The sequence below is a fragment of the Phoenix dactylifera genome, chromosome 7 (assembly GCF_009389715.1).
Source record: "Phoenix dactylifera cultivar Barhee BC4 chromosome 7, palm_55x_up_171113_PBpolish2nd_filt_p, whole genome shotgun sequence".
In the NCBI taxonomy this organism is placed as follows: domain Eukaryota; kingdom Viridiplantae; phylum Streptophyta; class Magnoliopsida; order Arecales; family Arecaceae; genus Phoenix; species Phoenix dactylifera.
In genome coordinates, this window is record NC_052398.1 from 16,122,035 (window position 1) to 16,147,128 (window position 25,094).

At 37.1% G+C, this 25,094-nt stretch overlaps 2 protein-coding genes across 2 annotated transcripts; both read right to left on the reverse strand.

Moving 5' to 3' along the window:
• Positions 1 to 1,955: 1,955 nt before the first annotated feature.
• Positions 1,956 to 18,123, reverse strand: LOC103707840. The gene is made up of 11 exons (XM_008792513.3): positions 17,785 to 18,123; positions 17,076 to 17,126; positions 15,624 to 15,718; positions 11,351 to 12,238; positions 9,797 to 9,896; positions 9,641 to 9,727; positions 8,390 to 9,202; positions 5,923 to 8,295; positions 5,755 to 5,827; positions 2,756 to 2,907; positions 1,956 to 2,617 (listed from the first exon to the last, which is right to left on the reverse strand). The coding sequence occupies exons 1-11, from the start codon at positions 17,858 to 17,860 to the stop codon at positions 2,286 to 2,288; spliced, it is 5,040 nt and encodes a 1,679-aa protein (XP_008790735.2). The 5' UTR covers positions 17,861 to 18,123; the 3' UTR covers positions 1,956 to 2,285.
• Positions 18,124 to 19,303: 1,180 nt separating this feature from the next.
• On the reverse strand, positions 19,304 to 22,844 carry LOC103707841 (60S ribosomal protein L7a-2). Its single transcript, XM_008792515.4, has 7 exons — positions 22,753 to 22,844; positions 22,377 to 22,424; positions 22,072 to 22,273; positions 20,320 to 20,489; positions 19,946 to 20,074; positions 19,760 to 19,852; positions 19,304 to 19,679 (listed from the first exon to the last, which is right to left on the reverse strand). Exons 1-7 carry the CDS (start codon positions 22,753 to 22,755, stop codon positions 19,548 to 19,550), a joined length of 777 nt encoding a protein of 258 aa, XP_008790737.2. The 5' UTR covers positions 22,756 to 22,844; the 3' UTR covers positions 19,304 to 19,547.
• Positions 22,845 to 25,094: the final 2,250 nt, after the last annotated feature.

Sequence of the window (25,094 nt, forward strand, 5' to 3'; positions counted from 1 at the left end):
TGACCTCCAAGGATCTCATGGATAAACCCGAGCTTAAGACCATCTATCCTCTTACGCTTTATCGAGTTGCTTGGATTAATGACCGAACTATTCTGATCGACTACGATAAGGAGTTGAGGAAGAAGGAAGAATCAGAACCAAAGAAGCTAATAGAACTCTGCTTCCTCTCCATCCGACTATTTCAAGGAGGGAAAAGGTAAGTTTTGCATTTACCTTGGTGACTAATGAAGCTGAGGTAACCCTAGAAATTGAACAAAAGCACCCATCAGAGATCCAACAACTCTTGTTCCAACATGCACCCATGGCTCTGGAGATTTGCCTATGTGAAACATGCAGCATAGCTAGATGAGCCATGCTGAGCATGAAGAATTGAAACAATAGGTTGAGGGTTAGCTACAAAAGGGATTAATTTGGAAGAGTCTCGGCCTAACATGGCTCACTCCTAATAAGGCGGGATCTTGGAGGGTGTGCATTGATAATTAAGTGATTAATAAAATCACTGTCAAGTATTGGTCTCCAAAATCAAGACTCGACAATATGCTCGACATGCTAGCCAGCTTATCCTATTTCTCCAAACTTGACTTAAGAAGCAATTACACAAATCAGAATAAGATGAGGTGATGAATGGAACACGAGCTTTAAAACCAAGATGGGGCTATATGAGTAGCTTGTGATAGCTTTTGGTTTGACAAACACACACAATATATATATATATATATATATATATATATATATATATATATATATATATATATAGGATCATATTTGTGTACATTTGGATACTCAGATACTATAGTAAACTAAAGCAAAATTTCAATTCAGATAATCGTAATATAATTATTATATCTAATTAATAAAAATATAATTTTTGTTCATAATTAGGATTGAATCTTAACGTCTCACAATTTAAATTTATTAGGAGGCAGAAGGAGTGGCATTGCATTTTTGAATCTGGAAAATACCAAATAAGTTTAAAAGATGAGAAAATTAAGAATAGCTAACAGAGAGAGAAATCCAAACAATTCAAAATACCTCAACTTTTTCAAAACAAATTTGAGCCAAATAGCAATGATTCGAAGCTTTTTTTTTTTTTACATTACACTATTTTGGATGACTCCATCTTATGGATATATAAAATATAGGATTTCCAATCCTAGCAGGAATAGTAGATCATGAATAAAATCCTAAAACCATTCATATAGACAAGTTTGTCATTATATGCTTTGACAACATTATTATCTAAGTAAGATACCGGAGGAGCACCTAGACTACATTTGCCAAGGCATGAAGACCTTCAGGTAGGAGAAACTGTTTGAAGAAATGCACCTGAATGCAGCCCAAAGTTCTTTTCTTAGGGTCCATCATCTCTGTTCATCAGCCAGAAGAATGGTTTATGGCCCATTGCCCTAGTTGCATGGTTCTTTTGTTTTGCACTGCCCTAGAAAGATTTTATGTTCAACTTTCAGAATTACCGATGGCCATCTTTTGCTGGATTTCTTCCCACCTGAAATTCGCAGCCATTGCTTGGAAATAGAATGGTTTTCACTTGTGCTTTATACTCCCAGCTTGCCTAAGCGGTCTGGAAAGATTTCTGAAGCTTTTTTTAAGAAAAAAAAACCTGATCAGAATAGTTTTAGCACACTTGTTAAGAGTTTCAACTAATGACAAAATCCAAACAGACAAAGGCATCCCAAGAGATTTTACAATACATACTGGATCCCAAGAGATTTTACAATATATAATATTTGAAAAAGATATTTAAACCCATTATAAAATATTTTTAAAAATATATTGTTAAGAAATAAAAAAAAGAATTTTTTTTATATGAGCCTCGCACACTTTTTTAGACTGGTGAATCAACAAGGGACAAAGCAAAAACCCAACCAGCGATTCGAGACTATTATACGTCAACACTCACGAATGCATCTTTTACAAGAAGACGAAGAAAGAGGAGACTATTTCAACATCTAGATTGTACCCTAAAGAATTGTTTTTCTTGATGATACAAAATCTTGAGATCACTAAGAGCAGTGACTTGGTTTATTTATTTCATTGAACGTTTATTCCAACATCACCTGCATTTTCTTTTCACTTAAAAAGGGCTCTGCCATCTCTCAAAACCGAACCCTGGTTATTTGCCATCGGTTTGTCAAGTGAGGGGGGACCAAAAAAAAGATAAAGAAAAAAATTAAAAGTGAAAATTTTCACAGCCAAAACTGTACACAAACCTGTACACCCTTAAAGCAAGAAGATGACACGTAAAAGCTACAGGAGAGGATCCGTGCTCAATCATCTGGGCGTTGGATCTCGCCCATCAAAATGCGGTTGCTATGGACCTTGAAACCTAGAAGAGAGGGATCAATCTGCCTCCCCTTCTTCCCTTTCTTCTTGCTGCTCTTTCCACCTGGGCCGGCATCTGCCGGCTCCAGAGCACCAGTAGAAGAATCTGTATCTGGCAAGGGCTTTTTTGTGCTCTTCAGCATGTTGATGAATGAAACTTCTGGTACAGCAGCATCGCTGCTCGAAGATGTACGGCGAAATCTCGGGTCCTTTCTGTTTGAGGATGGAGTTTCTGAAGCCCGGATGGACAGATTACCTCCGGGTTCTCGTCTTCCCTCTGCAAGTAGTTTTTTTCTTTGATCGATTAGAAATGCATCAAGCTTACACCCAGTTCAGGCAAATGGCATCATTTTTGAAGCAATTAAGTCAGAAGACAATAGACGAGATAAACCTTAAAGACCCAACAAAAGCATACCCTCTGAGGATGCATAGCTAGCAGGATTCGTCCCCTTGACCGACGAAGCAGAAGCTAGCTCTGATAATGCTCCCTGAGAAGATATGACATGCGGATAATGGGCATGCTTCAATGAGGGATTATCAGCCCCTCTTTCAAGAGCACAAGCAATCCTAAAAGAAAAACAGGGAGCAGAGCATGAATACCAAAGTATGAGACAGCAATGTAAAGGAATTTACCCTAGAACGTGCTACAAAGCTCAACTGAACTGTTACTACCCAAATAAAGATTAACGCACACAGCAATTGTCATTGTTAATTCATGCATCTGTACCAAAAGAATTTCAGATAGCATATGGATACTGATCTTGACTTCAACTGCCTCCTTAGGTTCAGAAATCCAAAAAAAAGCCACAACATCACTGCAACCTTCTGCAGGCAATTCCCTGCACTAATTACAGCCTTAACAACTAGGAAATTATTGTTTTAGTTACCTGATATTTTTATATTTGCAATATCATTTTTTTTTCTTGTAGATCTAAGTAGTTTTATTTAATAAGAAACAACAATCAAGAACTTCTGTAAGAAGTTCTTACAGATTCTATTTGTCTATGAATTGATAGTCTATAGATAAATATAAAAGATGATGTATTAAAAGACTGGCATGTATAATGTGAGTATGAATTGCACAAAATGACATAAATGAAATCTCTATTAACAATAATAAATATATAGGCAAAAAATTAAAGAAATATACATCAGGCTATCAATTTGGACATGACATGGATCACATTCAGAACAACACCATAAACTACAAGAGATTGAACTATCAGGTTACAAATATATACAGACAGGTTCAGTTATCAAATTACCGGGTACAATTTACAACCCTAAGTGGCACCACCTAGCACTGAAATACCAAAGGAAAATGTACGCATAATTTGTTACCAGAAACCCTACGTCAGTACCATTAAACCCCTTATCAACAGATGATGGTTTCTGAAGGCCAATCAACAGACACTTGTAAGGTCTCAGATTGTAAGCCCCACATATTGACCTGTCTGTCACTCTGCCAGCCCTTGTTGTGAAGGCATAACCATGTGAGTGAAACCTACCACTAGAAATCACCGGGCTGAAAGGGCAAAAAAGTGACATAAAGAATAGTCTCCTTTTAAAGGCAACAGTCGCCATACCATTGCTTGAGAGCAAGTTGGCCTGATAGCAATTAGAATACTCTGTCAAGAGTTTCTTTATATGATCCTTAGAAAGTGACTAACAAATTATATAAATTACCTAAAAAATAAGATATCAAAATCACACCATGAAATTCCTTTTCTCAAATTGCCCAAAAACTCTTGTGATCTTGAGGAAGCAAAGCTCCTCCATTCCCAAGCATCACCAATTCCTCTGAAAGGGCCCACAGTCAAAATGATATGGTATATCATCTAGACCTCATTAACGTTGCTGGACTCAACCATCTATTCTTGAAGTGACATTTCAACATGCACGCAAGGGACTCAAAAGAACTCCAGATTCTGCAGCCTCATAATTAACCTTCACTGCTTACCCCTTGCTCGGTCTTGCAAAGCTTGCTTGATTTCATTATATGATTACTTATACCAAGGATTATTACCTATGTCAAATGGATCTGCATAAATTTTTAATTTCTCTGGACTTCAACCAATGACCAAAAGTCTCTGCCCAGCCTGCTGAGTAACCTGACCACCCAGAAACTTCTCGCCAAGTTACTGTCAGTTTTGTAGTATTTTTTTTAATATATATATATATATATATATATATATATATATATATATAATATCTTGGTATACTACCCTCATAAATGACCTAAATTGTATTTGAGGACTGTAGAAGGCTATCTCACATTAAATTGGATTCCTTCTGAGATCTATTAATGTCTTCTCATGGCCCATATATGAAAGTGGAAGGTAATAGCATCATTCACGAAATAAGTAAACAGGTATTATAAAGCATAGCTCAGATCCTATGTCAGGAAACTACTGATGAGAACCCGTACAGGTTAGCACCTGGAGACACAATTTAACATCAGCTGATAGATCCATAAATTTTAGAAAAAATAACAGTTAGATGGAAAAAAATCCTACACCAGCGAGGGCATTTTATGGACAAAATAGGGACAAAAATGCAGAGAGGTGAATAGGAGGAAAGAAATAGCAATATTCACTATTGGTTATCAAAAACCGATCGCACCATTTCCTTCCTCTCTTTCATTGCTAAGACATACTTAGACTCACCAAATATACAACTTCTTAACTAGGCCACCTCTAGACTCTCTCCCTCAGAAAGAAACTAATAATATGGGAAAGGAAAAAAAACATACATTGTAAACCTGCATGGCAGATGTATGACATCCCGCACCTTCTACCTCCTATAATTTACATGGCATCAGGTACAGGAAGTCAGAGTGAAGAGCAATGGGCAACAGTTAGTAGCAGGAATCTTCTACCTAGGGTGACGAACCAATTTGATGACTTCCCAAAAAATCAAATGTGCACCCGCTTCCTAAGCACTTCCTTACCTCAAGTGTTTTTAAAATATCCACCTCCCCATGCCCAAATCCAGACCTACTTGGCAACTTACACATCACCTGTGTAACTTTTCTGTGCAAGAGTTGCATCACTACATAATTCCATAGAAGAAGAAGCAAATTAACTGATTAACACTTTAGAATATTTCCTAATAGAACGTACAACTTTCTTTAGAAAGTATCTCCACAGAATTCACCATCAAAATCCCCTCAAAACACCACTCCTAATAACTTCAAACTTTCCTAACCCAACCTAGACCTGAATTAGGACGTGGACACTAAGTAACCCACATAGTATCATGGTCATCAAGAAATTTCCATAAAGCAATTGTTGAGATAAAGCGTAAAACATTGAATTCTCCACATTTTCACAGCAAAAGGGGAAGAGAGGGAAAGCTTTCATACCATTAATCATCTCTCAAATGTCACTTAAAGCATTAGCCAGGAATGCTTACCTGTCATTAATTATCTCTTCGTTACAAACATTATCAGCTCCCGACTCATAATTGAAGAAGCTTCCAACTCCACCTGCATAGTATCACAGCTCACAGGTCATAAGAATGTCGCAAAACATAATACACAGTTCAAACCACCAGAAAAGCAGATAAGTTAAATTAAATTACCAGTGCTGCCAAATGAAGCTTGTCTAACAGGTACACTAACTTCCATCCCTTCAAGATCTTTGCCACCTACTCGCTTAACCCCACTTTCCAGGGTATCCACAACCAATCTATCCATCAATTTGCCTTTGGAAACATGTTTCTTCCCTTCCTTTACATCAGAGAAACCTGTTCCTTCTACAGATGCATCACCAGCCATAGTATCTATAAACCGTTCCTTTTCAATTTCACCCATATCTGAAAGGAAGTGTCCCTGTTCAGCAAATGTTTCAGAACTAGATTGAAAAGCTAATCTTCCACTGCTTTCAAAGCTATGAGCTTGTCCTTCTAAATTTACATTCACCAATTGCTCCTGCAGTGCATGTCCTACCTTAGCAAAAAGAGAACCTTCTGACAATGAGTCACCCATGCCCACTCTATCAGAAGTGAGATTAAAAGAATTATCAGTGCCTGGCCGTGAATAAAGCCATGAAGGATCCCTGTGCTCATAGGATGATGTAGAAGCACCATCTACCAACCCTAACGACTGTTGAGATTGAAGAACCAGTTTTTGGTGAAGCAAGTCTCCTAACCCATGTTCTGAGTTCCCACTATTACCTACAAGCGATGCCCACACATTTGGGTCCTCAGAAGTACAATTTGCTTTCATATCCCACTTCTGCCTTTCTGCTTCTATTTGCAACTGATTGACGTGTGATTCTACTAAGCTACTTGGTAGCTGCCAATTGGACTCAGGCCAATGCCTCTCCATTGCATCCATATGCGACCCAGTAAGCTGTTCAGAAATCCGATATTGATGAGAATGAATACCTGAAGGAAATTGTCCCATCTGACCTGATGTCCCAATAAGCTGTTCAGAAATCCGATGTTGATGAGAATGAATACCTTTAGGAAATTGTCCCATCTGACCAGATGATTGCACATGACTGTGCTGCTGCTGTGAAACCAGCCCTTGAAACCGTCCTAGGGCATTAACAAAATCTACATTTGGCCCAGGAGCACCTGCTGGCAAAGGGATTGACCTTTCAAGCTGATGTAGGGCTGGTTCATAAAGCTTTCGCTGCATTCGCTCATGCAATAGCAAGTTCCACTCAAGTTGGCTGGGCTGCTCAAGGGATGAGGGCCTCTGAGGGGTCTGCATGAAATCTAATTGGTTAAGTCTAGCAGAATGAGTTTGATGTGGACTGGATGCCGCCCTGATGAACTGACCAGATTGATCAATTGACCAAGCCCCACCAACATGTCTCTCTTCTTCCACGCTAGACCGTTGCCTCGATGGAATAGAGAATTGCTGTGTTTCAAGCTGCTCCTGCTGAAGACCTAAAAGAAGTTGCTGTTCTAAAGGAACCATCTGCCTGTGCTTGGAATGAGATAGAAATTCTAACAGATCATTGTAATTTTCCATTTGGAAGTTGTGCCCAAATTTTGCTTGGATAAGCTGTTCCATAGCTGCGTCATGGTGCAATGGTAGATGCTGAGACTGTTGTTGTGACTCATGCAAGAGCTGCTGCCTAAACAAAATCTCATCAAGCACATTGTTTGCCTGCTGATGGTCAACATGTGCTGCTCCAAAACCAGGGTTCTGTAATTGCTGATGTAGCAATTGCTCGAGAAGCAAATGCTCTTGCTGCTGCTGCTGTTGCTGCTGCTGCTGCAGCAATTGCATCTGGTGTTGATGAAGCTGTTGTTGCTGCTGCAGTTGATGTTGATGCTCCAGCTGCTCAATATGCCGCTGCTGTTCAAACTGAAGATTCAAAAGATGCTCCAAATCTGGCGTAGGTTGACCAATTGACTGCTGCTGGTGCACGGAACCCCTGATCTGCTCCAGAAATGGCCCAGCCAAGTCCACATTCTGATGAGGCAGCAAGTTCTGTTGAAGCTGCTGTTTCTGTAACAGTTGGCCAAGCAGGTGCTCTTCTAAACTGAACTGGTTTGCTTCAGCCTCAAAGCATGACAAGCGACTAGAGTCAATAGCTTCCTGAAATACATTTGAACTATTGTTCCTTCTGTAGTTACCAGGCCATACATCATGAGTAATGGAGGAGTCACCTACCAGACTAAACTGTTCCTGTTTGTGTTTAAAAAGAGAGGCATCCCTTGCGGCAGCATGATTATCAATAACCTGATCATTGAAGTTGGCTATATTTGTTGAAAGAGGGTGCTTTGGATGAGTTCCTTCCAGTTCGGACCACAATAATCCAAGAGGATTCAAATCGTTTTCTCTTGGAACCTTATGATTTGCTAAACTGGTTTCTCCCATTTCAGCACCCATCAAATGGAGACCACTAGAGGTCCGTGACAGATCAATATGGTCATTAGCAAGCATCCCTAAGGGTTTCTCGATTTTACTTGCAGGCCTCCCTGTATCCAAAACTTCTGCAGAAGATATTAAAAAAAGTCAAAAAAAGAAAGGCTGAGAGAAAATATACTGATAAAAAAGGCCAAAAGTTCTGGCATAAAGAAAATTAACCTTCAGTATCTTGTCCAGAAAAGTCGTGAAAGCTCTGTCCTACGCTGGAAAGCAACAACCTACCCTTTAGACAATCTACAGAATCTTCATGTTCAGCACTTGTAGGCTTAATCTGATGACCCGGAGCATCCCAAAATCTAGATGGTGCCCGCTGTGGGTCATTCATGGCATAAGAACCAGTAATATTGGAAGGAGGAATGCAATCCTCCAGGCTGCCTTTCAAAGAATCCAATGGTTCAGACTGAAACTTTAGTTTCAAATGTGGCATAACTTCACCAAGTGGCTGGAAAGGAGTGCCTTCTGGAGCATCGGACAAACACACAGGTAAATCCATACCATAAAAGCCTTCTTCAAACCATTTGATGATGTCAGCACCTAGAAATGGCCCTTGTATCTCTCCCTGGGGATCCCAGTACAATAAACTCAACTCCTCAGGAGAACTACCTTGATTTACAAGTTTTACTTCAACATCAATGTTCTGAAACAGCTCATTGCTGTTTGGAATCTTGCGAACTATTGATGTGTCAAACAACGAATTTGAATCATCAGGGAGCTTAGCACTAGCATCAAAAGAAATAGCTGAGCTAGCTTTTTCAAACTTAGCATTCTTAAGAAAATCTGGATGTCCCACACGTCCATCATCATTAAAGACATTGCTCTCACTAACTTTCTGCTCACAGTTGGTAAGATTATCATCTGACACCCTTGTATAGCAAGCATCATTGCCTGAAACTGCAGTCATAGCACCAGGATCCACCTTATCAATCAATGTGTTCACTTTATCCATACCTTCTCCATGGTTAGAATCTGGCTCTGAAACAATATATGCTACTAATGTTAGTGGTCTTAAAAGGCAATCAGGATAGGGTTGCAAAAAAGATTAGCCAAGAAGTAAACAGCTCAGGCTTGGCTCATAATATGAGAGGGGTACTTGAACTTAATCCCAAACTTTACAACATATTTTCAAACCTGGAAAGTTTTGAACTGAACCAAGCTTAAAGAAGCTTGTTATCAGCCAAGATGAGATACTTTTTTTTTGTGCAAGCCCAAAGTGTTCGGGCTTGGCTAATTTATAAGATGAGCTTTGAAAGATGTTTGAGCTAGGTTTCTTTTCTAGCCAAAAGATCTTGTCAAGTCTAGCTTAAGCCGTTCATGAATAGCTCGGTTCATTTACAGCCCTATGCCAGGATAAGGCTTTTAAAAAGAAAAAAAAGTTAAAGGTACTATGTAAAAGGAATCTTTCATCATAACCTGCAGAATTCATAAAGAATCCCTCTCTGGTGGAGATATGGGAAAGCACACCATGTTTCTTCTCGATCAAGGTCAGCTCTCCAGCATCTAAACAAAAAAGTAACAAGTTATAAATAGCCAGGCTTAGTTATATAAAAAAAATGAGAACTTGCTTACCTTTCTCGCTGCCATGGTCTCTTGTCATCCTATCCCTTCTAGAACTGTAACCTACTTCACTGCTAGTGACCTTCCCCTTCCAAATGTCATCTAAAAGAACCTGCCAGCCGTATCCAAGAAAAAAATTATTCTCTAAGAATCAAAAATATAAGACAACTTGCCAACAACATAAATACAAATTCAAAATCACTTATTTAGGAAATGTAGAAGGAGGGCATGCAAAACAAAATTTCTGCATTGATCATGCCAATACAAGTAGCAGCAATGTCCCAGACATTATATCTAATGAATTCTTTTCTCATAACGCAAATAAAAAACACTATTGAATCTGCAATTTTTTAACAAGCATACCTGAAATTTCATTTTTTGAAAACACATATGGAGGTTCACTTAGTTTCATTATATTTTTGAAGAGATAAATGCAGCAAACATACCATATGTTCAATAACCAAAGGATAGGTACAAAGATTAAGTTTCCTTCAAATAGATTCTGTAGTTTCCTTCCATAAGATTTTTGAACATACAAAACTAGCAAACCTTACAAGCACATAAATATGTTAAAGCAATCTAAAAACGTCCTCTTAATTATGCAAGATATACTAGAAACATATAAAAATAGAAAAGAATGCCACAAAATTTCTGATTACTCACCAAATGCAACCATGCCTCAAACTTGAACTAAGGTTCCAGCAACAAGAAGCATTGCATTTCAACATGGATTCAATGTCTACATAGCAAAATAAAGTTGATGCATATCCAGCAAATAACATGTTCTTGTTGTTAGTGTTGTTGGTCTCAGTACTACTACCATCACCATATCCAGAACTCACCTACTACTACTACTACTATTATAATTTATGTACTACATATTGTCCCTCCCACCACCTTAAGGATTAAGGAAAATCTTGCAAAAAAAGATAGAGAATGCATTCACTTGAATAAAGAGGGAATATGCTACATATTGAATACACCACATACCATGAATGCATTTTTTTTTTGCTTTTAATTAATATATCAAATTAACAGAATCATGAAATTTCAGATCGCCTATCAAAACCAAGCACAACTTTAACTTCCCATTAAGTTTACCACAACAAAATGCATAGCAGTTCAATAGCTTTTTCTGGGAAACTGGGAAAAGGAGAAGGAATTCCAAATTGTTTCCTACCTACCCATATATCTGCCTCCAGGGCATCTAGCAAATAGTGTTGGTGGTTTTGACATTCTCAATCAGTGACAGAGGAACAAAGTGGTTCTGACATTCTCAATCAGTGAGATGTATGTCAAACAGTATATAATGACATCTAACTTCCCACACATTTCTTGAAGAACACAAATCACTATTGAAAGGATGAAAAAAGAATTTTAATACAATCTTCATAAATTGTGTATTGTGCAAAAATACTGTTAAAACTTGCTACCTTTTTGTATGTTCTATATTTATTTTCTAATGTGATCACCCTGTTTACTTAGAGAATTCTTCGTGCTGTAGATGTCAAAAGAGAGTACAATGAAGCAAGACCTCATAATAGAAGAAATTAGAATATAGCCTACCTGTTCCTCTGAATCAGGAGCAACAAAGGCCAGTGGTGTTACAGCACTAGAATGTGTTATTGAAGGAACTTCCTCAATGCCCTCAGGGGTAGTATCAGATGATGGCAACATTTTTTGCTTTCTGTAAACATCAAGAAGTCTTCCCCTCGGGTAGCGAAATGTATCTACAGATAATCCAGACTTTCCATGTGCACTTTCACTATTAAATACAGGTACAGCACCAATTGGGCCAGAAGAGGATGACCTAATCGGCAATCCTGAGATGGATTTTGATCTACCCCTACCAGGAGCAAATCCCACATTTGAACCCTCCACACGACCTCTCTCTAACCCAAATCCCGGAGCAGCGCGATATACTGCAGACCCACCAGAAGGAATTTCTTGTCGATGGCGTGGCCTCCATTTATCACGAGAATCAGATTCAGACAACGGGCGAAGGCTACCAACAAACGATTGTTTTTCAGTGTGAGAATCCTCCTTTTCTCCATCTATCTTCTTCTCTGTCCAAGAGTCCTTCTCTTTGTCTTCTGGACCCCATCTTGATGACCATTTGCTATCCCGCCGACCTTCATGCGTTGCACTACGACTAGGAACGTCATACCATCTATCAGATAAGGGCAAAGACCTAGAATCAGAATTTTCTCTCGATGAATCCAAACGGCGGTCACTTTTCCGGTACTCAATATCTCGATCTCCTTCCTTTCTACGTTCTCTCCTACCAAGCAAGCTAGTTTCCCTCTCCTCTTCACGCCAGCGGCAAGTACTTTCAACATCAGGCACGCTCCTCCTCCATTCTTTCTTATCCTGAGATCCGTCCAAACGCCAAACATCTTTCTGAGCTGAATCCAACAAGGTTCCATGAGGCAAAGAATTTGGTGGGCGAGTATCCTGTTGAAACAAAACACCGAACATAAGAAAGTGGTTAAAAACAAAGTGTAGCAAAAGAAAAGGGCATATGAATAACCGCCTCCTGCAAGTCTCCTATTTCTTGTAGTAGCATAACATTTCCATTGGCAAAAATTTTATTTATAAAAATAACACATATTTCAACACCAACTAAATTCATATAATGACGATTACTGAAAAGGACCATAGTATGCTGTAATGATTAAAAATTCTGGCACAACGCCAAAGCATCCAACAGGGCAATAAACACATACCTACATACATAAATACATACCTACATACCTACCTACCTACATATACATATGAATTTTTGCAAAGGGAACAGTCTAAACTGAAACATGAAGAAACAATATATATATATATATATATACACACAATTTTTTGCAAAGGAACCAAGAACAAACATTTTGTTTAGGCATCTGTTGATAAGTATGGTATGTTAAAAAGGCATAAATATTTTTTCGGAGCATATGTTGATAAGCATGGTATATTAAAAAGGATTTTTTAAAAAAAAAGAAAGGTCTGGTCAAGTTTAAGCCAAACGCTTGTACAAGATTCAACCATCCAAATAATGCAATCACCAGCTGATGCATTAAAAAAAAGGGACAATGTGAAGCAGAAACAAGATACATGAGGAGAGTGGAAAAACAGAGTTGGTCGTCCCACCTTGGAGTTTGCATTGTAACAGTAAGATAGTAAGCACATCATCAACATGAAATGAGGAATCACTCTACATGAGCACATCATTAACATGAAATGATGAATCATTCTACAAAACCAGAAAAGAGAAATTGTTAATGCTTACTCCCAAGCTATTTATTAACCTAAATTTTATTTACATCACATTTTTGTGAAAAGACACAAGCATAGCACCAGTTATTTTCTTTCGTAAATAGAGTTGCAGTATAATTTTCTAAGATTTACAGGCATTGAGTTGACATAGTTTACATACTCAAGTTAACAGATGTCCTCATATATAGAATAATAATCACAATCACAATCCAAGACTTTTGCCATCAATAGGAGTTGGCAAATTATTTTCTAGCATTCATGATCCCTCAAAAGATGTACCTTTCTGCAAGATGTTCAAAAACAATTCATCAACTAGTAAGGCAATTTATGGAACCAAACCCTAATAAAGCCCACTAGTAAGACCAACTGAAGATTTTCAACTCTCTTCTTCATTTCATACACATTCAAAGAACATGTGATCAATTGTCACAATTGTTGGCAACAATTTAATAAAATTAATCCAACAGCCAATAAAGCACTTCTACATCTACTGCACGCCATACCTTCTCAGAAGATGCCAACATTAGACAATACCAATTCCATTTGACCACCAAGCCTGGTGAAAAATGCCTAGGTCTAGTTACCCTGGTTAGGGATCAATTAAAAACACAAATAACCAATTTAGGTTCTGTCCTCATCCTTTAATGATGAATCATTCAAGAGAGAGAGGGAAGGGGGCGACACACATGCAAACGTGCACACACGCGGAGAGAGAAAGAGACAGACCGATACACACACAGAGAGACGAGGTTTGAAAGAGAATAGCATCACTTTTCCAAAAATACGTAGCAGAAACTTAAGCTTGAGAGCTAAAAGGTTAGGAATAATCCAGCAAAACCAGTAAAGGGTGAAGAATGAATGTCATTACAAATCTAAAAACAGATCAATCAAAGACATCACAGAACATGAAAGATGGAATGTCAAGATTGCAAGAGAATCCAGAAATCATATATATAAAAAAAGGTAAAAGAAAAAGGTTATAGGCATTTAAAATATGGTGAGAAGCCACAGATTAGGACTGACAAAACAAATGGTACCAAGAATGTAAACATAGTTGTTTTTTTGACTATATTCCCATTACATGACATTGCATCTAAATCAAATGTTACAAAATTTGATAAGAGGCACTCAGAGGGATGGAGGTGATGGCTGCATAGTGATGTTGACGTACAAGAACCAGTTTCCCAGTGTTTTAAAATAAAAGCCTTTGGCAGACATATAGTAGTTGAGCAGTATCATAGCATGTAGTGGATGGCGGGCAACAACGGCAGGCGACTTGAGCTCGAGGTGGGATGCTAAAAAGATTTCAATATTGTACCTCACAAAGCATCCAATGGACAATGTTTCACATAGATTTTATGCATCTAAAATATAAGATCCCATAAGTAGTAATAAATATGACCATTTGTTAGCTATATTACACTTTAGTAACTATGTTGAACTAATTAATTGTGTTTCCTACAGACTCACAACTGGGAACATTATATCATTACTTGAGAAAAAAAATTGCTAAATCAGAGAGTTGACTGAGAGGAGTGAATTAGAGAAAGTCAAAGGTGCTCTGTTGTTGTAATATCATTCATAAAAATAAAAACTGAAAAAAAAAATCCAATTGGAAACTGGTCCAACTCCCTGTGGGATTACAATGCCTGTCTTAGACCTGCTGTATCAGCCACCATGTTGGGTTGAGGCCCATCATATCACATGCTATGACCCGGGATGCCATGTCATGCCGCCATAGGCCATCTTGTGGTGATTCAGTCCAAAAACCCGCATGGCAACCACCTTGACCTTTTTCCAGAACAACAGCTTTTTCTATGCATAATAGTTAGAGGGCCTTAAGTAAATGAAGGATACTTGCAAAGAGAATATTCAATATCAAGTAGCTTGATCACAACTTTCGGGGAAGTAAAAAAACAAAACCAAATAGAAACTAATGCCTGATTATCAAAAAGGAAAAGGAAAAAGAGAGAAACTCTCAATGACTGTCTGAATCAAACATAAAATTGTGGAGATATGCATATTAACTAAATAAACTATCAAATGCAATATGTAAAATAAAAACAATATATTTCTTAGTATAAAAGGAGGTAAGGAAAACAGGGAAATGAGTTTATTTCATTTACCTGATCCTTTAGCATACAGTATTCTAATAGTTTATATAAATGTAATTTATGAAATAAAGGCATATATATCATAACGAACACATTAAGTATAGAATTTAAACAAAGTTTTCTCTTTTCAACTGCCTAAATTATCATGCTGATAGTATCAAAAGAAATTCAAATAAACTCACCTACAAGTTCAATAATAGAGTAAACATGGACAGCCATTAATTCCAGAAAATGGAAATGGTACGAATAATCTGACTGACCAATTAAAACAAAAGTTGTGTACCATTTTAGTGAATAATCCTATCTCACGTACAAAAAGCCAATGCAACAAACATAAGTTTCATCAATAGATAGAATCGATTCTACTTGATGCCAACTGATAGTAACAGAATATTAAATGAGAATAATAAATAAATGGATGTGTGTGTGTGAGAGAGAGAGAGAGAAAGAGAAATCAGTACCCCAGATGCAGCAGAAAGGCCAATCTTGGTTTCAATAGGTTTAGCATAGAGCCATTGGGGAGACAAAGGAATATTATTATCAGAAGATGCTTGATCTGCAGCATGAAAAATGCAGGAGAAATTAATAAAATGTTTATAGTATGATGACATACAAGAGAGTACTGGTAGAATTTTATATGAAATTAAAACTGGATCATCGACAGGATTGTGTTAATCCCAGAATGCAGTGGCTTGTTTTTGGAAAGAGATATCACCCATAAAAGCATGCGACGAAGTTAGAAAACTAGATTCATCAGTTGTTAACTAGAAAGAAACGCTTAAACATGTTTGCTGGAAATCAAAAGTGCAACTCTTCGTATGTTGGTGCATTAAGTTATATTGGAGCCCAATTGGTAAATACAAGTCATGGAAACTGGGTTGCACAGGACACTCTCGAGAAAAACAACTGCAGTGGCTGAACAATCAATTCATGCACCTCTAGATCTGCGACAGAAGCAGCCACAGCACACACCAAAAATCAAAGCATTTTCAAAAACATTATACCATCTGAATAATAGGCGATAGCATCTTCAAATGTATTGCATCAAGTCTCTTACTCAAAACTTCAATAGCCAAATCAAATGTCACCACATGCATGACAAATTTGAATTGTTATTTTACATGTACAGCAACCTGCTTATGCTGATAACATTCCAAATCTAACAAGCCTGGCAAAATTTAATCATATTCACAGTGTGTGTATCCAAAACCCAACACGATATCAAATATATTGCAGAAGGCAAGCTCGAAGAATTGCACTTTTAGGTATGGCTAATCAACAATTCATGTTCTCCTTCAACCAAGGCCTTCATCTCAGCTGAGACCTTAGTTTGTATCAGTATCTGTCATTTACCAATACATAGAATCTTGGCCCTTATTGTACAATCCATTATGAACAGATACATAATATCAACACCAGCCAATATTTTCCAATCACTTTGTTACTTCCTTAAATAGATTCTTTAGTTAATAACTTTCCACCAATGCCAAAAAATAGTTCTTAATCTCAATTTAAACATGCAATCTCAGCTTCCAACATCTTTGTCCTGATATATCGGCCAACATTTCAGAAAATCTCAGTTCCTTGTGAAATTTCCCCACTTTCCATCCTGGCCGATATAAACCAAGATCTCAGCTCAACTCGGTCTTCATCACTCACCTAGACAATGGATGTTTTGGGTTTTAAAACCTTGCCTTGAGTGAACAATATAACCAGTGGCTCAAAATCAATAGAACTTAACAGAGGATGTTAATGATCATACCAACATAATGAGGTATGCCACAATCACATGCAAATAGTGGCTGCTTAAGAATTTACGACCACATAATACATGGTACATAGAAAAAATTCATCCAAAATAATATCCAAAGTACTGCAATATTCACAATTGAGACCAGTCAATAAGAAATTACCTTTTGATTCATCAGGAAACCCCATGAGAACCTTCTCCTCATCATTTCCACCTGAAAGAACATATCGCAAAAGGAAAAAAAACAATGACCAATTTCCCAGAAGAAGATTATAACAGTAAAAACATATACACGGGAAATAATCTCTGAATTATTATTTAGACAAGCAAAAATAGATCTTCCACATAACATGAACAGATAAGATACCCAAACTGAGCTCGGGAGAAAAAAACATAAAAACCGCGACCTCAATTTTTTATAGAAAAATCCATTACTGTTCCTAGCACTGGAACTAAAAGTAGAAAGAGTCGCACAGAACTGTAGATTCAGATCATTCATATATGTGTAATAAAAAAAAGAGGAAAATTTTTCTATTGATGTCGATCTAAGAGTACCTTCCAGCAAGTAGAGATTTTTTTGTTAAAAAAGGAGAGAAATTTTCTTTTGCTAGAATTTTTCAAACGAACCGATTCTGGAACCAATGATTCATCAAAAAATTCCTTGGAAGGATATAGTCAGAACAATCACAAGGACAGAAACACCGGAAACTAAAAGAACGCGAGAAATTAAACACCAGAGGCCTTCTAAAATCCATAAGAGAACCGCCTTTGGATCTGAATCGCGATTCAAAACACCCAATCGATATCATCGAATCACCGAACCAGAGGCCCAAAATGCCGCCGCAAAAGAGCATCTAAAGAGCACGGCATACCTTTCCCGGCCCATGCCTCCACGGCGGGCTTCGAGAGGACGAGATCCTTCGGCAGATCCATCTTCCCTTCCGCCATCCGAACCGCACCCAATCGGCGAGCACAGAGATCCAAGGCCGCCCCCCAACTTAGGGCTCCCAACCCAGAGAAAAACCTCCAAATCCGAGCAAATCGAAGGCCTCGAGGAAGGATTTCGAACGCAAAACGAGCTCGATCGATGAGAAGAAGTCTAAGACTTAGGGTTTTGAGATTTTAGAGAGAGCGACGACAATAGCGAAACAGAGTGTAATCTTCTGGTGTGAGAGCGAGAGCCAAAGAGTTCGGGCAGAGTAAAAATGCTATCATTTCGAGACTTATATCGAAAGGGGAGATTTAATTTAAGATGATTATTAGTGGCACCGCGAATCATACTCGGAATAACACCCATCGCCTTAGAGACGTGAGGGCTGTCGGTGTCACTGTTGTGAGTTTTGTTTCCGTGAGCAAAGGCGAAGCGTAATCATAAAAATAATGTTCAAATTCAACTAAATGCATTGGCCTATAGCCGATCTCCTAGTTCATATAAATTATAGACTGAATCCACTTTAATATTATTTATCACAATTTAGAACTTAAAAAATATTACTTAATTTTTTTTATCTGCATAGGCATTCAAGATCTATCCAATAATGTAAAACTTATTATCAGCAACACTGGGCCAGGAAAATATTGGATGGAAAAAAAAAAGAGATGAAGATGATAATTATGCTGTGAACCATAAAATGCAGGATATGGATCCTTAGTTTTCAAATTGGAAATAGAAATTCCAAGGTCGATTACTCATAATTACCAGTAGCCGTAGTTATTGGTGGTTCCAATATGGTTCTAGTTTTGAATTTTGATGTGGACTACCAAACGGAGGGCTCTGGTAGATGGACCAGATGATGGATATAAGATTTAGCGTCACTGTCACTTTTTATATATATATATATATTAGAAATAGAAATGGAATAAGTGGACCTGATGAATCTATCAAACAGGACATGCTTTGAAACACAGCATTCTGCAGAAATACATAGGCCACACATTTCTTCGCACCATATCAACAATTGCCACATCAAGTCAGTCCATTCTGTGAGTGCCAAAAAAAACACTTTCCCACGTAAATGCTTTATTGGACTCAACAAGGTCCAACTCTGATTGTAAGGTGCTTATGAGCATAAGAAAACATGCAAAATCCTGATCAAAGTCAATCACGGATTAACAGTGATAAATGAGCATAAAACATAGAGTAGTATGGAAGAATTACTGGCGTACAGATACACCAAGTGAAACAGGTAAACCTGCGTCTAGTTATGGCCTGAGGTCTATTAAAGAGGACCATCAAATGGCCATAAGTAGCCAAAGCATAAGATTCAAGAATAGTTGGTAGTTGGCACTCGAATAATTCAGCAACTCAATATGAATGAACAGATCCATTGTGCAGAGTGGATCAACTCGACTAAAACCAGAGAATGGATTGAATACCATAAAAATAAGTCAGCGATATCAACCACACAAAACAATAATGATTAATCCTTTAAAAGCCCGGAAGAAAATTTTGAAGCATGCCTTGGCAAGTTCGTAAAGAATCCAGACGATAAAAAATACTATCAACTTTTGAGACATAACTGGTTCAAAATTTGAGATATGGTGGCCAGCCAGTTCGCCGCTCATGCGACTGCAGCTACAGATCGGAAAATGCTAAATGTAAAACCCCCCGAACCAAAAACTAAAAGAAAGTGACCTAGCTCATCCTCTGAGCAGCTTCCTTTGCTAGCAGCTTTTCCTTGGCCTTGGTTTTTGCCTGAGATTTGGAACCCATTATCCCACCTCCCCACTTCTTCCGGATCTCGTCAAATTTGTTGTTGAAGTTAGCCTGAAAGAACAAATATGGTCAGTAGACATTTACAGGGAAAGATATCAAAGTCTAAAGAGTACCACTATAACTTCCCTCACCTTGATAGCCTCTAAGATTTTGCTGAACTCAAGTTTATCCTCATTCTTTACAGTGGTTAAACACAGCACAGCTGCAGTCTTCTTGTGTACGATCTATATAAAAACAGGTAATAAGATTGGAATATATGCATGCATATATATTTTCAGATGGAAGATTCTAACAAAAAGAATGCGCAGGCAACGTACCGCTCCAAGCCGTGCTTTTCCCTTCACAATACAATAAGGAATTTCCATCTTCCGGCACAAGGCGGGCAGCCAAACAACTAACTCGATTGGGTCGACATCATGAGCAATGACCACTAGTTGCGCCTTTTTCTGTAAAGGGACAAGAGAGAAACATCTAAATTAATAAGTAATTACAATAATGCCTTAAAAAAATGTTAAACTACATTAACAGATTTTACACAACTCCAGTGCTTGCTTTCTCGACTTGGATTTGTCAGAATGCAGCCCAATAAGGCAGTGAGGATGCATACTTCTAAGAAAATGCATTAGGCAATATGCTCATAGCCCGCATTGTCTAAAAGCACAAGAAGTGGAAACCTGGAAGACATCCAAACCTGTTCAATGAGATAGGTGACATGATTAAGCCCATACTTCACAACAATAGGCTTCTTAACTTCAACAGTCTTCCCTTCAGCCTCTGCCTGAGCCCTATTCAGAAGCCGTTCCTTCTTTGCAGCTCTGTCTTCAGGGCGATACTTCAGAAGCATCTTGAACAGGCTGGAGGCTGCAGAAATATTTTATGCTCAACAGGTTATAGCATGCTTCTGGCACTAAAAAAAAGGGAAACAAAGAGTGGAAGCACTGAAATACAGCATAATCCAAATATCGTACTATCGGATCCCATGCCCAACAAAGTGAGGAACTGGAGGTATATAACCTTACGAAGACTAGTAACACATGAGCAAGTCGAAGAACAAAATCTCAATTGAACAAAACTTCAGTACAAAGTGCACCACAAATTATTAGTCCGAAACATTTCACATTGTTCATTATATCCGCATTTTCATGTCTTTCAAATTCAAAAATACAGCAAAGCATGGAAATGAGAAATCAGAGAAAGCCGCCACAAATTATGTTTTATGACAGGTACAATTCCTAAGACAGAGGTTGGAATGGCCTTCACCGATTTTATATTTAGGACAGTCTGAACACATGATTGAATTACATATTTATTCTTCATATAGAAAATTATTAAAATTGTCTTCCACATCCATTTAGTTCAGTGATTAATTAAATAAAATTATGTCAGTTCCTCATTGATTTCCAAGAAGACTTGAGCAGTGGTGGAGACATATATGGTGGTTTGATTGGGAGGGGGGTGAGGGGATATGAGGCATAGCATGCCACCATCCCCTTGCAACTTCCCTTACAGGTTTGCAAGCATCCGATTATGATCTCAAATATCTTGTGCATTCCAATCTGGAGAGGAATCATTATCTTGAGATTAAGAAATCTAGGTCTCCTCTCACAGTTGGTATCCTTATCCCTTCCCTACATAGGACAGAAACATGTTTCGAACTGCAACACGGTCAGATTTCATCAACAGATGCAAAATTATGACAGAACCTATACCACCACATGCCTCTTCAATTAGGCTATTCCCACTAAATAGCTGTCAATATAACAAATCAAAACCAATGAACATTTGCTGCAAACAATCTTCATCTAATGGGGCTGCAGCCATACGTTGAATGCTTCACTTTATTTTAACTATTCATTCAAGGTAAGAAAAAAATGAATTAAACCCACTCCTCCCACCCTACCGTTCTCAATGTGTGTGTGTGTGCACGTACATGCATGCAGAGTTCCCATAAGTACAACAATGTGCAGCTTCAGATCATCTAAAATTTTATCAGTAGTCATATTCAAATAACAAGCAGTTGCCACTTCAGCTCATCAGAGACTTCATGATAACCAGTCATGACACTGGTCATGCAAACATGCACACAACAAATGTGCATGCACGATGTGCACACACATGTGCAAAATACGTGCTTGTAGTTACAAACTCAAGAAGATTACAAAATTATTTCAAAGTTGACCTATTCCACAAAATGATTTCTTGATCCAATTCTTTCAGAATATAAAAGACATAAAAGCTCAGAATGTGGAATTGATTAACTTAGCTAAGCATCATCTCATGTCTTTGGCATAAGCAGACTACAAACAGAACAAGTTTGACAAGACCAAGCAACTAATCACTACGCATGGCTTGAAGCAAGAAAGTTGAACTTAAAATTTAGATGAATTCAAAGGATAGTAGATATTTCCATAAAACAAATAAAGAAAGGCAAATAGGTAGCTACCAAGATTCTTATCTAAAGTCCTGGTGAACTGGTTCAAGGCCGGGGGAACCTTCAAGCGCTGCTTGAGAATTCTCCTCTGTCTCTGGATTCTGACCACCTTCGGCCACTTCACGAACCGGTGAAGGTCCTTTTTCGGTGGCAAAGCCCCTCCGATCCCAAACTGCTTCGGCCGCTTCTCGAACAGAGGATTCACAACCTTCTCCTGAGATCAAAATCCGCAGGAAAGACCGTTGAAGATTAAAAAGAAAAAAAAATCAGAAGAAAATGGATCGAACAATCCACCAAAAACAAGGGAAAAAGAATACCGGCTTCTTCTTCGCCGGGACCGCAGCTTTCCCACCTCTTTTGGGAGCCTGTAAGATTAAAACCGTAGATTAATAGATCTATAACAACATAATTGTAGAATATAAATTGATCAAAACTAATTTTGACGGAAATAAAAGGATCAAATCAAAAGAATCCCGAAGAAGCTCTTTTAGAGTAAAATCCTAATGAAGATGTATCTATTTGACGAGATTTTTCAACCGATTAGAAGAAGAATGACAAAACCATTGATTGGGGAGCTCGCGATTAGATCAAATGCCAGCGAAAGATCCATTCTTGGGTGCACGAAAAGGATCCTAAAGATCGAAGTATAGGAAGTAACAAGAGTCCCATGGATCGGAGGAGAGTGATCCATACCATTTGGGCGCTGCGCTTGGGGTTAGGGTTCTGGAGACGGCAAAGAGCGGAAACCCTAGAGCAGGAGGCGCGGCGAGCTCAAAACGGTTGGGCATATAAACGATCCGATGGAGAGGGTATTTTAGTAATTTTGAAAAGGTTTAAAAGTGCCGCCCTAAATATCAAAATTTGCATAAATATTCTGGTATTTATATACACACACGCACACCCTCATAAAATATTCGTTTTGCTATTCTATTCATTTTTATCCTTATTTTTACATATGTATCCACCTCGTGTCATCATCTAGCATTGTTAAAAAAATTAACGATTTCAAATTAAAATAGTTAAAATATTTTTAATGAGTAGATGTGGAAAAGAAATATTTATAAAGCAATCGCGACAAAAATATAATTTTAAAATTTTATTTTATTTTTAATTAAAATAAATATAGTTTTTATTACTGGTGTTAGAAGCACTGTTATATTATGAGTATTTGTGCAAAAACAATGTTTTATGAGGATACAGAAATACATATAAATTTTGAAAAGATATTCACGCAAATTTAAATTTTTATGAGGATATTCATGCAAAAAAAAATCTTCTGAAAAAGATATGGGCCATTTTGGTCCACTTGATTGCTGAAGAGAGGGCATAAATCCGAGTAGATGTTTCTAACCGTCTGATTAATTGAAGGGCATTTGGTGAGATTAACGTTTATCTCGATTCCTTTTCAGATATTTTGACTCCAAAAGTGAAAGATAAAAACTATTTTACATCACAAATTAACCATCATCTAAAATTAATTAAAAGGAAGGTAAAGTTAATTAAGGTCGTTAGACTTTAAAGTGGAGATACCGAGAGAGAAGGGAAATCTCTCGCTCTATCACTATTTCTTTTTTCAACCTCAATTATGGCCATATTTAAAATAATAAAAACAAAAATATTAATTGGTAAATAGTAGCATTTGTATTATTTAATTAATAATTACTAATAACAGTATGATTTATGTCATGCTGCATAGTATTTGAATATTGAAATATAATCAATATAATATAATATTATCTTATTCAATCAAAACATGGTAATATAAGAAATAATTTTATCTAAATATCGAGTAAATAACTAACAATAAAATGATATTAGTATACTAGAAAAATATTAAATTTTATAATTTTATTTTTATGTAGTTGATAATATTCAATAATTAATATAATATAATTTAGATATTGAGAACTAACACTGCACTAATTATTATTTCATTAATTACAATGAATATTGTCATATTTTAATATCATTAGTAACAAATAGTACCAATATAACTTATATTAATTAGAAATGTGATTTTTTAATTATTATCAAGATTTTTAATATCCATGATATAAGTAACAGAAAAATATAATAAATATTCGTTTATTCAAGTAGTGCAAAGTATTATTCATTTTTAACAATCAATTATGAATTAAATCAGATAAATATTAGTTAAATAATTAATAATAAATTAATTCATGTTATGCAATATAAACAAAATAGTGTTGTTAGTAATATTATTATGTATTAATAATAAATAGTATTAGATAACAAATAGTAATATTATTCGAAGTTTAAAAAGTATTATTTTTAGTAATATTTTTGTTCAATTATAGTAGATATTTCAACATTTAACAGTAAATAATATATTAATATATTTTTGTTCAGTTATAGCCATTCCTCTCTAGGATTGACATCTATCATTTCCGGTTTTGACACCTATTATTGTTGATTATCACCGCTTCAACCATTTCCTCTTGATGACTATCATAGTCCTTATCCTGTGTCCAAGACTTTTCTTTTTTTTTTTTTTTTTGCTAGACAAAAAGGAGGCCCCACTGGGCCCCTCTTCCACTAGACGTTGAGCATTCGGTTCCGCATTTAATCGACGTCTGCGCGTTTCGAATCTGGGTCACTCTGTTGGAAATAAAGCCTAGTTCCAATTGTATTACCACGTCGGTGGTTAAGACAATTTTTTAAGTACAATGATAGATGCTAGGAAAAATTAAGAATGTACATGAGACAACCAATGGCATGGGAATTGGATCAACATTGAGCATAGTTGACCTTCCGTTCAACTTAGCCTCTCAAATAGACTATTTTCGCAATTGGCCTATCCTTCAAAACTTGTCTTCAAGGCACAGTTTGTGCTTCGACTGTCTCACTATCTGGTTTGGTCTAATTAGTACTTTTGTATCATTTAGCCTGCCTCATTTGGTGTCGTGTGGTTATTTGATCAGCCTACATACTTATTTATTTTCGAGTCTATCTTTTAATTAATATTCTATCGTCCTAAAGTCTAGCCATATGGCATCATTTTAGCTGGTTATCAT